General features: G+C 34.9%; 1 protein-coding gene across 1 annotated transcript in view; it reads right to left on the reverse strand.

Annotated features, from left to right (window-relative positions):
• The window catches only part of LSAMP (limbic system associated membrane protein), a 532,646-nt gene that overhangs the window by 173,541 nt on the left and 341,391 nt on the right, over nt 1–17,714 (reverse strand). The window contains exon 3 of the mRNA XM_070943830.1: nt 3,350–3,475. Within this exon, the coding sequence (XP_070799931.1) occupies nt 3,350–3,475 (126 nt within the window). The remainder of the gene's footprint in view (nt 1–3,349; nt 3,476–17,714) is intronic.

Below are 17,714 nucleotides of genomic sequence, written 5' to 3' on the forward strand. Positions count from 1 at the left end.
CTCCATTCAATGTTATTTTTTGGCCTAGATTCTTCTTTGTACCAATTTCTTTTTGGCAGCTTTGCTATTCCTTACTTATTTTGTAGCTTCTTTTTTTTAAACTGAAGCCTCAAAATATTTTTCTGGATTTGTTTCCTCATTCTGTGGCAGTTCTTGCACTCATGAATAGACTATTAATGGTCACAGTACACGACGAGAACCAGTACAGTGACAAAATAGAACTTGAAATTCAGTAGATTATTTCAAATACAGACTTAAAAACTGTTTTAGAATTTATATTTAGGGGTGCTATTACCACCCTGTTTCCTTGTCCCCAGATGCAGGGTTGCAGAGAGCTAAGGCACATTTTTGCACATCTTATCAAAGGAAATACAGTTTTTCTAGAAACCGTAGTGGCTTTACTCTAGATTTTAGCCAGAAATTTGACTGATGATTTGATAAACTTCAATGTGCTTTAGGACGGTATAATTTAAATTGACCAGAATGAAAGTAATTTTCATATCTTCCATTCCTATAATCCTTCTTTCCTACAGTTCTCATTTTTTTTCTATGCATAATTCCATAAATGTCACGCTCTGGAAATTTCTGTCTGACAAGACTAAGTTCTTTTAACACTTTTTGCTTGGTGTTATCTTATTTTGAAAAGGATAATCTCTCAGATGAAATTTATGGTCTAGGCTTGATTCTGTTTTCCTCATTAATCTGAGTAAATCCATAATTCACCTATAATGTAAGCAAAATTTCAATGTGGAAACATTTCAGTGGTCTAGGTTTTGAATTTGTACACAATTTATAATAGAATACTATAAAATGATCATTCCAGCACAAGTACTGAAAAATTATAAAACAAGTAACGTGATGTCCCCAACCTTTCTGGCTTGGCAGCCTGGTGGGGGGAGGAGAAAGGGGTTAATTTCTTGTGAGTGGTAGGTAGACACCTGCCGATTGCTTGATGGGAGCTTTGCACATGCACTCATCCACTGCTCACATGGCCTGGTTCTGAACAGGCCACGGCCTGGTAGTGGGTCACAGCCTGGGGGTTGGGGATCCCTGTTCTAGATGTTTGGGATTTCAATTCAATTAGCATAGCCAATAATCATGTCTTAGAGAACATCTTGAGAATCTTACATTATCCATCAATGGAACAAAGATTACCAGCAAAGCAATCATGTTTCTCTGCTCAAAAGAAGTACATATATCTAAAATTGCAGTTTTATTAAAATAAAACGGTTGTGTTTCCCTAATATTACTTTTTCTACACAGAAACAAAAGTGATAAGCTCTATTATTCACTGTTATGCATGGTGATAGGTTTCCCAAAAAGCTGTATTATTAGGGAATACCATATGCTTGACTATATGCATTATTTAAAATACAATTTCTGTCTGTCTCTGTCTCTCTGTCTCTCTGTCTCTCTCTCTCTCTCTCTCATCTATCTATCTATCTATCTATCTATCTATCTATCTATCTATCTATCATGCCATTTTTAATACTTTAGAAGGAACATGAATATGATTTCATTAATGCAGATACATTTCTAATGCAGAAAAGTGAAAAGAGCTTTTGGGCTCTTACGACACAGCATCTGTTTGATTCCTTTTGTCCTTTCATCATAGGTAAAGATAAGGGAGGTGTTTAATAAGCTTTTTACATTTATCATGAACAGTAATGGAAGTTTTTGTTGTGTGCAATTTTCATAACGAATATGCATATGAACTGTTGTTATAGAGTGCTTTGAGTATATTATGGTAGGATAATTATCATTATTATCATCATGGGAGAAAGCGAGATAGGCAGGTAGAGTTCTCAGAGCATGTTTCCAGTGAACTGTCTCTCTTTCCAAAAAGAGGTTGGGTTTTTTTGGCCAGGGCTATTTTTTTTTACAATATTTTTTGGCCTCTCAGGGCCCATATTGATTTTGAGTGATCATGTGATATATCACCAACATAAGCAGGATCAAAATATTAAAATCAAAATCCCATACTTTTAAGATATTTTTCCCCCTTGTTGGGGCAAAGATTGGAGCACTAAGGAAAAATGTCCATTTCAACAACAACCTCAACAACAAAAACTATACACAAAAGTCAAATCCCAAACTTCAGGGTGCAATCTACAATTGCCTGGACGCCACTGAAAGAGAATTGAAGGGCAGAGACCACATGAGGCCTGTGGAATTCCCATCCTATTTTAAGTATCTTTCCCAACCCTTGTAAACTATGGTTATGCATCTTTGGGCCATTCCATAGAATACGATTTTTAAGAGTATCTACAGCATTTTGAAATATGTGAAGCACAAACATTCAAAAGTATTACTAAAAGACAGTCATCATATTATCTATGTATGTATGACTGTATGTATGTATGTATGTATGTATGTATTTTTATTTATTTATTTATTTAAGTTTAGGAGGAAGAAAATTAAATAAATATGAAATTCATTTAAATAAATATTTATCTAAATAAATAAATATTGAATTAATTAACTAGTTAATTAATGGATGGATGGATGAATGAATGAATGAATATTTAATCTTCTTCCTTCTTGAATTAACATTTTACTAAAAAACTAGTATGATGTGTGAAATTTTCATGAGAATGCAATTTTACACATTCTGATTGCAGTAGGAAACTTATGGTTTGGTATGTTTCAGACATATTAAAATAAACAATCTAAACTTATTTATTTTAAGTGTGTGGGTCAGCTAATGACAATTCCCTTTCCAAGACAATCAAGCATTGATGTATTAAAACTGCAAGTAAACTGGCATTGACCTGGCTGAATTTGCACTCAGTTTGTACTAACATTTTCTCTCTTTTATATATATATATAAAAAGCACATAAAAAGGCAGAAAAAAAGAAGACCCCAGCTTGTTTTCTTTCTTAAAATATAGAATAAATCATTTAAAGAGACAAATGCTGTAGGTAAGAAAAAATTATTATCACAATGCTAAAACTATTGTTGTGGTTTTCAAAAGCTTATGGCAAACGTATTATCCGAAAACAAGGTTTTTCCTTTTTCTGCCACTAATGTTGGTTTCTTTATTGCTATAATGTTTTTGTAATAAAAAGATACTTTTATTATCTTTTATTAGGCAGATGCTAATATACAAATTCAGACACAGAGAATACTTGCTTGGCCAGATGTACAAATGTCTTTATAACATGATCAATCCAACTATTTTTTTTAAAAAAATCATGTTTCTGAAATATTTATAATATACAGTAAGACAATAAAAGCCGTTTGAAGCTTTTAAATGTTTGTTAAAAGTCATGTTCTGAAATATTTATAATTGGCATGTAAGACATAAGAGCCATTTAAAATATAAAGGTATAAACCTTGGCTTCCTACCTGTTGGGGTGAGGTGCCTCCAGGTGATGACAGGTTCAGGACGTCCATTTGCCATACACACTAAGGTCACATTACTTCCTTCATTCACAGTGACATCTGAAGATATGTTGGAGATCTTTGGTGGAACTGCAGGAACAAAAATGGTTGGTCAGAATTGGCCTTAAGTTGATCTAAAGTGGCATTTGGCATTTAATGCCACTTTGGCATCCAAAGTGGCATTAAATGTCTTAAAGATACAATTCTGAATCCTGCTGTTACGAATAAACAGGAGCAGAGTTTACAAACGGCATAAAAACATAATTCATGCCTTACTGAATGAACCATAATTGTTTGCTTGTTTGTTTGTTTTTACAGCAATTAAATTAAAATTAGTCAAACCATATTATGCCTTAGGCACGTTGAATGAATCACATCGTGTTGTCCTACATCTCGATCTCTTGCAGAGCTCCTTACAAGTTTTACTTAATTTGCTGGCTTTTTATACATCATCTCAAAATAATTTATACTATCTATGCTTACTCTACCTAAAGGTAGAGCTGGCTTTAAGTTTAGTTGAACATAAGGACTGAGGTTCACACATTGCAATAAGTCGTAATTTATGATTTGCAAAATACAATGCATTTTAAGTTAGTACCAAATCATGTTACTGAGTGGAGTACGTGGACCTGATACATGGGCCTGAGCATTTTAATGTCTAATTTAACATTTTTTCCACAAATGAAATCAAAGTACCTGCAAGAATGAATATAATAACAGTACCTATGTTTAAGATATTTAACCAGATCCCTCTTGTTATTTTCATTATAGTTCTGTCTTCAGGAATTTGCTGTGAAATATTTCACATAGTATATACTCATGTTTTAGTTTTAGTTTTCACTTCAAAACTCCTTATGGTTCGCTAAATAAAACTGAATCAAATAAAACTGATGCAATATGATATATTTCTACAGCCAAATATAATATTATATTTGGCTGTAGAAATGTAGCTGGGTAAAGAAAATGTATATAATGTCATGGCTCTTGCTGTTGTCAGAATTATGAGTCAACTTATAGAGCTCTGAATAGGAACTAAGATTCAATGATGAATTCTAATAAGTATGCAGTCCAAAATAACTTTGTCGAATCATCTTAAATAGTATTTTTAAGATGAGCATATACAAGAAAGAAGTAGATCAACCTAATGCTCTCTAGATATTTTGGATCATAACCACCACAGTCCTTGACACTACCAATGCTGCAGATGGTTCTGGTAACTTTAATTCATAATATGTGGAGGACCTGGGACTACTTATACTAGTCTCTTGCTCTTGAAAATTTCTTGGGTAGTGACTTTGTCTGCTGTTTTCTGACTCAAACTAGGTTCATTTAATTTTCTTTGTGTGGATAAAACTAAGACAAACTCTAGGAATTAATTTGAAAAGCAGGAATAAAAAAAACAGTAAGTATGGTGAGATGGACTTAATTTATTATATTTTTATACAACTTCATATAATTGTACTTCCAAAAGGTCTTTAAATTCTTTCCCTTGCCTGAAAGATACTTGAAATCCATCAAAGATACTTGGAATCCAATAGAATAGAATAGAATAGAATAGAATAGAATAGAATAGAATAGAATAGAATAGAATAGAATAGAATAGAATAGAATAGAATAGAATAGAATTCTTTATTGGCCAAGTGTGTATGGATATACAAGGAATTTGTCCTTGGTGAATATGGTCTCAGTGTACATAAAAGGAAAAAGAAAAAAAATACATTCATCAAGAATCATAAGATACAACACTTAGTGATAGTCATAGGTTACTAATAAGCAATCAAATCATACTAGGAAAGAAACAGAACAATATAAATCGTAAAAATACAAGCAACATGTTTAAAGTCATAAGTGGGAGGCGATAGGTAATAGGAAGGATGAGAAGAATAATAGTAATACAGTTTTGGTAATAGTTTGACTTTGGGAATTGTGGGAATTAGTTGTTTAGCAGAGTAATGGCATTTGGGAAAAAACTGCCCTTGTGTCTAGTTGTTCTGGTGTGCAGTGCCCTATAGCGTCATTTTGAGGGTAGAAGTTGAAACAATTTATGTCCAGGATGTGAGGGGTCTGTAGATATTTTCACAGCCCACTTTTTGACTCGTGCAGTATACAGGTCCTCAATGGAAGGTAGGTTGGTAGCAATTGTTTTTTCTGCAGTTCTAATTATCCTCTGAAGTCTGTGTCTGTCTTGTTGGGTTGCAGAGCCAAACCAGACAGTTATAGAGGTGCAGATGACAGTTCTAATTCCTCTGTAGAACTGAATCAGCAGCTCTTTGGGCAGTTGGGGCTTTCTGAGTTGGCGCAGAAAGACATTATTTGTTGTGCTTTTTTTTATTTTTGACGTTAGGTGTCCATTTTAAGTCTTGAAATATGATAGAACCTAGAAACTTGAAGGTCTCTACTGTTGATACTGTGTTGTCTAGTATTGTAAGAGGTGGTAGTAGAGGAGGGTTTCTCCTAAAATCTACCACCATTTCTACGGTTTTGAGTGTATTTAGTTCAAGATTGTTCTGGTTGCACCACAAGGCACCACCATCTGTATGCAGATTCGTCGTTTTCACGAATGAGACCAATCACTGTTGTATCATCTGCAAACTTCAGTATTTTAACAGAGGGATCTTTTGAGATGCAATCTTTGGTGTATAGAGAGAAGAGAAGTGGAGAGAGCACACAGCCCTGGGAGATTCCTTGCTAATTGTACAGGTATCTGATGTGATTTTGCTTAGCTTCACCTGTTGCTTCCTGTCTGTTAGGAAACTTATGATCCATTTACAAGTGTGGTTAGGTATAGCTAGCTGATTTAGTTTAATTAGAAGAATGTCTGGAATGATGGTATTGAATGCTGGCTGAAGTGTATAAAGAGAACCCTTGCATATGTCTTTGGAGATTCAAGATGTAGGATATAGTACAGGGTCATATTAACAGCATCATCTGTAGATCTATTTGCTTGGTAGGCAAATTGCAAGGGGTCTAACAGCAGATCCGTAATGGTTTTCAGGTGGGCCAGCACTAGCCTTTCAAAGGTTTTCATAACTACGGATGTTAGAGCAACCAAAACCTAAAAAATGAGGCTGAGTTTATGTGGAAAAAAAAGTTTTGCATCTCATCCATAAAATTCAATGGTTATTTTCCATTAAAACTGTTGTTCTCGTAGAAGTACCATATCAAAAAACATAGGTATTAAAATATTAATAAAGCAAGATTGTCTTAATATATTGTGTCCTAAGTTCATTACTTCCATGTATATCATTTTAAAGACCATGATTACTGTTTAACTGAGAAACCTCTGCCTCACACTGTGTATTTATATCTGCATTTGCATTAAGCTCGGAGATAGAAATATCCTTCTATCCCATTCATTTCAGAGAAGAGAAAACTAACCTCCTTCACTGTACATAATTCAAGAGCAAGGGACAGCAAGGAAAGGCTGTCACAGAACACAGGAACCAGGATTAAGCAAGTGACAGAATTATTCAAAATTATTATTTCAGTTTTGACTGTGTGTATTAGTTTGTACATTGTAACCTACAATGCGTTGAATAAAATAGAAGCATAACTATATGTTCCTATTGTAAAGATTAATATTGAAATTTACTTGTCTTATTAAGAGTGTAACAATGTTCTGCTTTACTGAATGTAGTCTTCTGAAACTGAATTCAAAGCAATGAATTAAAAGCGAGATCTATGATTTCAAAATCATCATCAAACGACGATATATTTATTTAAATGTATCAGTCTATATAAGTGCATTTCAATAGTTCACTCTAAATTTAGTTAAAGATCAAGAACGATAAACAGAAGAGACCAAGGGGCTTATTATGCCATATTTTGACAGGGCATAAAACAACATACATTTTCATAATGCTAAAAATGTTCCATTGCTGATTAATCCATAATAATTATTTCCATATTTGCATATAAATATCAATCAGTAAATTAAAATACGATGCAACTCTGCTTTATAATCTTATCCTCTTTTTCAGTGATTCCTTCCTTCTTGCTGAAGGACTCATCATCACAGCGGATTATGATGCTGATGGTTCTTTCTTATCTACTATATGCTATATTAATTTAGCCTTGAATTTGCCCCTCCCTTTAATTTTGCCCTTCCCTCTCTGTTTTTTTAAAGAGAGCATTTGTTATTTTGATTAAGTAACTAGGTTTTTTTTTCATTTAAATAAACATTCTACGAGATATCGGTATGAATTAGTCCCGAAAGCCAAAATTTCTAATGTACATATGGGATGGAAGCAAAACAAATAATAAGACATCAAAAGAAAGGGAAAAAGAAGGGAAAGATGATGGGAAGATAGGTAGGTAGAAAGCTGATTATGAAAAATCAGAAAATAAGCACAGCCCCTGAAAAATCAGAGAAATTTAAACGTATGCATTATCTTCGAAATTAAACCTGGTTGTTACTTGGAATTCAGTTCATATGAAGCAATTAACAATTACCTCTGAATAAAGATGAATGTATCTGGACTATAAGTGGAAAGGGATCTTGATTTACTCATACCTGGAATCCCTTCACTAGGTAGTGAACTGTACAAAACACAAGGGCATTTCCTTCCTTCCTTCCTTCCTTCCTCCTTCCTTCCTTCCTCTTAGAACCTTCCAGAACTGGTGGGACTAAACTTTTTGGAAGGCAAAGGGAATTTGGGATCAAGGAATGAAATTGTGAAAATGGGCATTTAGCATCTTTTAAAAAATGTCCCAAAGATTGAAACACACACCTACTCTGATTTCTAATGCTTTTCTCTCTTAAAATGAAGAAAAAAGATGCAATATTTGCCCTCTAGCAGTAGAGGGTGCTGAAACACTGAAAAAAAAAAAATCATTTCACCCTCTGCTGATGAAGGAAAAAAATGCATCTATTTTTAAGAATGAAAGAAATTGCTGTTATCACCCACCTCCCTCCTGTTTTATTCAGACATGAATAAAAAATTTAAAACATAAGTTAAAGATTAATAATAAAACTAAACAAAATGCCACATAAAACGTGAAGTGGCCCTTAAGGTGATGACAAAACAATTCTTAAGAGTAAAAATGTTGTGAAGGACAAAGGCCTAGGAACTTCTTCCATCATTCCAGTCTATGAACAACCATAATCAAGCAGTTGGCATCCACCAATTCTTCCCCCTTAATACAGCAGCCATGCTTTAAGTAGCTTTCAGGATTTGTTAGGGAATTGTTTTGTCTCTTTGTTCCACTAAGTCTCTGACTTTCACTATTTTCTCTTCAAGGCTTCACATTATAAGGGAATTCACTGTGGGTTGAACTGCTCTTAAGTGAGTGGATATTTTATTGAACCGCCAGTATCCATTTGATTTTACAGTAAATGTTTTGCAGGACAGGAATGTTGGGTGGAAGGTCTTTGATCCTTGTCAATTCTATGTCTCTACAAAATACTATCTTGCATATAAGACAGAAATAACCATCTGTAATGCACACAACTGCACAGTTTGTGTTTTAATGAGATCTCAAGGTTTATATCAGTGTTAAGACAACCTAAGACATTGTACCATAACATCTCCTCAATACCAAATTATAATAATTTGACAAAATGCAGTGTAATAAAAACTGAAGAAAACAATGCATTCATATAAGGGGAAATGAATTAATGGACTTTTCTGTTTTTCTCCACCACAATACCATCTATATATTTCTCCACGCCAGAAGCTCAGGCATTTTGCTCATGGGAGACAGGTAAAAGTTAGAATATGAATTGTTTGTAGCTAAATAACTGAGTTACTGACACATGTTAAATAAAAGATGGCAACCTAGCGTTTCAAAAATAGGGCTTTGTATAAACTTCCAACAACACTATGTGTCATCTATAGTCCAGGTAATATTCCAAGGCTTGGTTTTTCAGACACAAACCATTCACACTGATGTCAAAAAAATAAAAAACAAACAAACAAACAAAAAAGGCATGGAAGATCCTAGGATTGACATACAATATGGAAACAAGTTTGAGGCTCTGTCTTAAAAACCAGGTTTATTTGGAACAAAGGAGTGAAGAAATGATCTTTAAACACATACAGGCCACATCTTTTCTCAGCAAGGACACTAATATCATTTGCTGACTTAATATATGTAAAATATTCTCAACTATTCATGACTAGGTCAATTGGACCCAAATGGTGCTGCCTCCAATCATCTCTTTCTTTCTCCATATGTACTTATACATCTAGTGCCGTAACACCCATGCAAAACCACTGTTCCATTTTTCTACTGCTTTGATAACTTTATTTAAACATAGTGTACATCTTGCAAAGAGAGAATAGAAAGGAAGGCAAGGAGGTAGGAATGTGATAGAGAGCTGGAGATATATGGTATTCTTCTTAATGTTTCTTTAATGAATGTAGCCACAAAGAGCAGAATTCTTTCAGTTTACTTTACAACTGCCTGCTGATTGTTGATCACTGATGCATCTCACTGATGCATCTAGTGATTGCATGAGTGTCTAAATGAATTAATTGATTTATTATTTATTTATTTATTGGATTTGTATGCCGCTCTTCTCCCAAAGGACTCAGGGCGGCTCACAACAATAAGAAACAGAAAATACAAAAGTTAAAAGACAAATTAAAGCAGATTATCCAATAAATAAGGTTAAACGTGGGAATACAATACACCTATCAAACTTGCCACATCACGTTGCCGTCACATAATGTTTCACAATGTTTTTCCCCATTCACGGAACAAGTGGGCGTGGCCTGTGCATGATGCATCCAGCCCGCAGGCCACCAGTTTGACACCCCTGAACGAGTGCATACTAAAACAAAGTAAGTAAGAATCTTCCAGAATTACTCAGGGCAATAATTTTCAATTAATTAATATCAATGTTAGTTGATGTTATTATGAGTCATCAAAAAGATCTCTTTGTTATCATATTATAAGCAACTGCGTTCTTTTCGCTGATGATGTAAAAATATTTAACACCACTGACAATGCTGCTACCCTTCAAAAAGACCTTGACTTTGTGTCGGAATGGTCAAAAATTGGCAACTCCAAATCTCAACCAACAAATGCTCTGTCTTACACATTGGCAAAAGAAACCAGAACACAAAATACATACTGACTGGACACGACCTTGTAGATGACTGTTCTGCCCCAGCTCCGGATTCCCAAGAATTGTGACACACACCAATGGTCCTTATCAAATTTATAATGTATCAAGAATACACAAAGTCCAGCAAAGGTTGGCAACCAGCCCAGAAAACAAGGTACGATAAAACACTCACTCTTCAAAAATGCTCTGTAATAATTACACATTGTTTCCAGCAAGAAATTACTAACTGCATGCAACTTAAATAGGCTAAGGGAGTGGCCAATTATCCTCAAACCTTACTCTCGAGGAGACCTCCTCCTCCCGAGTAGCCACTCCTGCCTTTTGGTAGCTCTGTGTGCTCGAGCATTGAGGACAGGCTCCTCCACTTTGCTCTCTCTACTTGAAGGAGCCTCTGGAGTTCTGAAGGCCCTGGCTGAGTCTCTGCCTCTGGCACCACATCCTCTTCAGCCTCCTCACTGTCCGATGCGAGCGCCAGCTGCGCAGGCTGCTGGCGTGACCCCACACCAGCCTCCTCATCGTCGGGATGAGCCACGATCCACGCAGGCTGCTGGCAGGCCACAACAATGACCCTCACTCTGTCAAGGACCTTGGAGTACTCAAATCTAATGATCTAAGTGCCAAAGCCCACTGTAACAACATCGCCAAAAAGGCATTAAGAGTTGTAAATCTAATCTTATGTAATTTCTTCTCTGGTAATATCACACTGCTAACCAGAGCATACAAAACATTTGCTAGACCAATTCTCAAATACAGTTCATCTGTCTGGAATCTGCACTGCATATCGGACATTAATACAATTGGATGTGTCCAGAAATATTTCACAAAAAGAGTCTTCCACTCCTCTGCTTGCAACAGAATACCTTATGCTACCAGACTTGAAATTCTGGGCTTAGAAAACTTAGAACTATGCCGCCTTTGGTATGACCTAAGCATAGCTCATAAAATTATCTGCTACAATGTCTTATCTGTCAATAACTATTTCAGCTTCAACCACAATAATACACGAGCAACCAATAGATACAAACTTAAGGTAAACTGCACCAAACTCGATTGCAGAAAATATGACTTCAGTAACAGAGCGATCAATGCCTGGAATGCACTACCTGTCTCTGTTGTTTCATCCCAAAACCCCCAAGATTTTAACCTAAGACTGTCTACTGTTACCTCACCCCATTCCTAAGAGGTCTGTAAGGAGCGTGCATAAGAGTACCGGCGTGCCTACCATCCCTGTCCTAATGTTTCTTCTCTTTGTATCTATTTTATGTATCCAATCCACATTTATACTTATTACCAAATACATTCTTGACAAATAAAATAAATAAAATAAATGCAAACAAAAGAAAACAGCTCCCTTTTGTCCTATCCCACCCATCCACAGTCTGTTGTCCTACTTTACCTAAAGCACACATTGAGGTTTTGATAATCTGGCATTCCTCTGGCATTCTAAGGATGTCACTGAATGAATGAGGGAAATGAGTTAGTTAATACTTCATAATGTTCAACTTTGGGAGATAAGGACATCATTAAACTTCCATCTAGGAAAAAAAAAGTTATGGACATAAAAGCCTCCACAGAAGCTCCCCAATTAAGCTTTAAGAATTGTAATTTCCTCTTCCCTGGCTCCTAATTAACAACATTTTTCATCAAATATAAAAAAATTAAATTACTTCTTGGTGAAAATGAAAAGAAGGGAGAGAAGGCTTTGCTGCCCATCACATGCACAGACACCTTAAGCTTTTTGGAGCTGACATTTGTTTGTTACAATTAGTGATCTTTTCTGAGGGCAACTAATTGGCAGCAAATTGGACTCATTAGTAACTGTTGAGTTAAAGTGAAATAAAAAGGGAAAGGGGATTTATAGAGGGACCAGAACTGGTAAATAGGATTATATGGCTAATTTCCTCCTCCCACTCTATACCCTAGGGCTAATCACATCTATATGAAGAAAAATATTGCCACTTTTATCCCACTGGGTAACTACCTAAAATAATACCCAAGATTTTTGGGGCAATGCATGCTAATACCCATCCATCATTTTGAAGCTACAACAACCTACACAAACCTCTTCATTAGTCTGCTTGATTTTTGTTCTATTTTCTATGTTTGTTTTGCTGAACATAAATTTACAGCAATGCACGAATAGCAATTATCCCAGATCAATTCAGTTCCTTACCAAAAATAAGTTTAGAATGAAAATTTAACTTTCTGTTCTAGACAAGAAAGTTTCAGTAGAGATGAAATAAGCCAGAAAATCAAGGAGGCTTTTTTTCTACCTTTAAACCAGAAAGTTATGACTTATTGATTGACCAGATGTATATATGTATACATATGTGTGTGTATGTCTATAAAAGCAAGATAAAAATATAATAAGAAAGGCATGCAAAGCCAGAATTGAGAAAACAGCACAGACAGCAAGTGCTACCTCTGTAAAAGAAGCTGAAGAAACTTGCAGGAGTTAGTTTCTGCAAGAAGATAGCATAGACTGGCTACAAACAATAGCATGAAAAAGTAGCAACAATGGTACATGGGTATATCTGCAAAAAATACCATTTGACCACAAGCAAGAACTGGTTGGACCATAAAGTTGACAAATAGAAAATGAAGATGCTAAAGTGCTCTGGGACCTTAAAATTCAAATAGACAGACACCTGCTTTATTTAACAATTGTTAATAAGAAAGATAACAAAATTTGGATAGTGGACATTGCAGTACCTGGAGACATCAGAAGAAAAGAGAAAAAAACTAGAGAAAATCACAAAATACAAAGTTCTGAAAATAAAAGTAAAACAACTGAGGCAAAATAAAGGCAAAGATAATACCAATAATAATAATATTTGGGTTCAATCCCATCAGCCAATTGCAAAATGCAGTTTTACTTGGAACAGCTTACATCCTGTAATGATACCTTTAAGACCATCAAACATCAACATCTACCTATCCTAGATTTTTTGGAAAGGACTGAATAGGTAGAAAAATGCCAAATACAGCCTAAAATATCTGGCTAACTGTGTAACCAACTATGATAATAATAATTACAAAAGGCAGCTTTACTTAGAACAGCTTACATCCTGTGAGGATACCTTTAATATTATTAAGCAATCCTAGGTGCCTATCCCAGGTGCTGGGTTGTTGGAATAGAAATATATAAAAATACAAAATCTAGTCTAAACATTTGGTGACCGTATGACCAACAATAAGAATAACAGAAACCTTAGGAGATGGCCATGATGGGAACAGCAATGCCAAATCTTCCTTAACTATGTCATGATTTAGAAAATGGTGGCCGTATGTTAGACTTTCTAAAAAAAGTTTAAAAAGTTTATAAACCATGTTCTAGCAAAATATTCAGAAGAGTTGGCATTTTGCATTTAAAAAGACATGATACAGTATGGTAAAGCAACAGAGGCAGAAAGAAAATAAGCAATATTCTGGTACTTCATCTCTGTCTGTTTAAAAGATTTATATGTCATACAATCTGCTAACAGTTCTTGAAAATGCATAGGATTTAGCAGAGCATTATTAAATGTGGTAAATAAAAACCAGAAAGTAAATCAGTAGCATTGAGAGACTTAGTTAAACAATTGGGTTAAGCCTTACTGTTAAAAGTTGGGAGCTGGCATTAAGACTGCTGGAAGTTTACAATTTAATATGGAGACCATGGAGAAAGAAAAAAAAGACCTTGATGTCAAATGCTATTTGTGACAAAGCCCATAAAAGGTACCCCACTGATGACCTAACAATGTGTTGTTGGTTGTGTAGCAGAAGTAGTAAGTAGCTTGGATTTAAGCAGTGCACAGTTTGTACTATTATAACAGCACAGTTGGTTTGTATAGTGAAAAGCTGGAAGTCCTGATCCTCTAATATTAGTAAACTTGAAAAAGGGACATATTTCAAGTTATACATCAGTTCCCAAGAAATTAAAGAGAAATTTTGTTAAATTCCATATGAAACTATTCAAATGTCCTAGATGCCCAAAGAAGCTATGGCTTCTAACATCTACATAGAATAAATAAATTAAATTTAACACAACACATAACTGTTTTGCTATTCCCTGAGAGAACCTGAATTCAAAAGCAAATTTCTTTGTTCCTGGACCTCGTCCAGCTTCTGGGATAATTTATCAGAATTGTGGGATGATGGTACACCCCCAGCTCAAACACAGCAATTTATATCTCAATGTCCCTGAAGTTCTGCTTTTGTCTTGAAAGGATTTAAATCTCTTCAATACAGTAATGAAGAAGAGTATGGAAAAATCTGTCTTTTGCATATGTGTTAAAAATATCTCTCTCCAGGAAGTGATACTGCCAGGAAGACTGGCAGAAGTATTATGAATACTGACTTGCTATACACAACAAAAACAATGAGAGATACTCAAAGTAAGCTTAAAAAGTAACTGATAATATGTAAACCTGTTGAGGAAAACATGGGATTTTCTGGAGAAACCATTCACCATGCATACTGCCACATCCTAAATCAGTTGCAGTTTATAGACTGCCTTCAAGTTCTGCCCCATTAACAATAATTGAAATAAGATTACCACTTTATGAACCATAAAGACATGGTCTTTCTTCTCCAAGTAGGTAAAGATTTATCACAATTGATTTATCAGGTGAAACTGTAAACGTTCTTCCATGCTACTGAAGTTATGTGGATTCATGGGGACTCCTCAATTGCAATCCAATTGCTAAAAAAGGGACAACAAACCTAAGCCAAGGTGCAAAGGAACTGCATATGCAGATAGTAGATAAAACTTTATCAATTTCTTCAAGAAAGAAACAATAAAATTGATTCAGGCAGATGTTAGCAATAATATTGTACAGTAAAATTCAGATGGGTGATATTGCCTAAGCTGACATATCCACCAAAAGAATTGGAAACACTGAATCATATGTCAATTAATAGTAAATTAGGATCTGTCAAGAGATAACCATCTTTTGATTATATCAGATTGTTTTTTGGGAAATTTTCCATAATCACTGAAGCCAATTGCACCTCTTCCTGCAGTTGCTTTCAATACGGGACACTGTATTTTTATTCTAATGTAACAAATGATTAGGTAGCATTGCTATCAGTGAGATGGCATACTAACAGATGGAATTCTCCCTCCCTTCCTCCCTCCCTCCCTTTCTCTCTCTCTCTCTCTCTCTGATAATAACACAATACTGAATACGAACAGTAAACCCACTTTTAGCTTTTAATTCAATTCATGGATAGACTTTATGTTTCACTCTTCCTACTGTTGCAATTAATAAAAAGGTCATTGATGGAATCTGAGAATCTGATACAGCCAGTGGTGGGATTCTACTGTTTTGGACTGGTTCGGGTGAACTGTTAGCTCCAACTTCATCTGTGAGCAAACCGGTTCGGTCCGATTTTGAAGTGGGATGCGTTATACTCACCTATATTTCCATTTCCGAAGCCCCGCTAATCGGCACGACAGAGTAGATTGCTGTGCTGCAGCTGTTTTCCTTGCCGGCAGCAAACCAGAAGGTGAGTTTTCTCGAAACTGTGCACATGCGTGCAGTGTGTGAAGCACGCTCTTAGCGAGCCGGTTGTTAAACTGGTAGGATCCCACCCCTGGATACAGCTGCGTATGTTGCAAATATTATATATATTTCAGATATATAAAGCCTCTGAGTTGCAGCATTTTAAAACTTTAGTGAAGTGAAGTTCAATCTAAGTGAAGTTACATTGGAGTTTTGCCTATTGGCGAGATGGTAGCTTCACTTCCACTTGGAGCTGTGCAGAGTCCTGTTTATGTCTTTTATCCAACAATGCTAGATTTTATATTCCAGCCCAGCTATGCTCACTGAAAGCAACAGTATGAATCAAACAATATCTAATTCTGGAGTCGATAGGAAAAGAGAGATAACTCTCTCAAGTCTTGTTTTCTAATCATGGTGTAGCCAAACACATCACTGAGCACAGAACAGAGAGAAAGATTGAGATATTTGGGCTCTTAAAAGTATATTTCCCTTTGAAACCAGCATGCTAAGGGTAGTGGCAACCTAGTCCTTTTCTATTTTATCATTAGAGTGATTTACATTCATTCTAATTAAACATGAAGTAAGCAATACGTCAGTATTTGCATTGGCATATGGTTTAACAAGTTACTTAAGGCTTTAGATGAGTTAGGTCAGGAAAACTTACCTGACTAATATCACTAGCTCTCCAGATATCACTAAATTGAAAATCCATTATCCCTAGTATTGATAGGAACTACAGTTTAGCCACATATGGAGGACTGTACATTATCTAACCTTTCTTTAAATCAATGAATTTTCTGCCAAGTAGCAATTAATTCATAAGAGTATATGATAGATACGTTTAAATAATTTATTTATAATAAAGGTAGGTTTTCAAATTACTTGAAAAAAATATTGCATCTTTACACAAAGGTGGTGAAATCCCTGTTTTTTCCATCTTAATAACATTGAACTTTTGAAATACTTAGAATATAGGCTTATCAGTTTGAATATTTCATTGATTCTTCCCCCCTCCCAATTTATTAATATTCAAATAGCCAATTTTTCAAAAAATATATTTAGTTTCTAGATAAGAAAAAAAAAGTGTACTGAACTATGTAACATACCACAGCAAAATAATTTTGGTAGTATATACACATATACATATACATAGTAGGAGGACAGAAATGAACTTGCTTACAACATAGACAAAACTGATCTACAAATCCTTAGTATTTTTGAACAGCCTTTTTTTAATCTTAGTAAATATGATTCATCAAGTTAGAATTAAATTAAAATTAAATTTAATTTAATTTAAGCAAAGACTAAAATCATTCTAAATGTCAATACAAGATATTAGAATCCACCAGTGCTGTTCAATTGTTGAAAGCTGACCAAGACATTTAGGCTAACTCATTGGAAGTGTTTCAGTTACCAATTTCATACCTGCTAAAACGTGTAGATTAATGCATAGCTTTCAGATTCATGCTATAAACTTATTATTGTTACTATATATTTGAATTTCACTACAAAACATTGATCTAATAAAAGTCCAAATCCATGTGATACAGACTAATCCAAAAAAAATAAACTGTTTTTAAAAGGGCAAGTATGTTACAGATTCTGAATTTTTATTTAAAGTGCTGATGTTGGTAAAAAATATTCAATCATTATAGAAAAGTTTGCTGTGATCTGGAATTGTATCCCAGGATTCTGTTGCAAAAACAGATTAAGGAAAATTTCTGCAGAACAGGGATGCACTATTTCTTCAATCTAACAGCTGCATTTCATA

The sequence above is a fragment of the Pituophis catenifer genome, unplaced genomic scaffold (genome assembly GCF_029215685.1).
Source record: "Pituophis catenifer annectens isolate HBS135680 unplaced genomic scaffold, rPitCat1.0.hap2 SCAF_4, whole genome shotgun sequence".
In the NCBI taxonomy this organism is placed as follows: Eukaryota; Metazoa; Chordata; class Lepidosauria; order Squamata; family Colubridae; genus Pituophis; species Pituophis catenifer.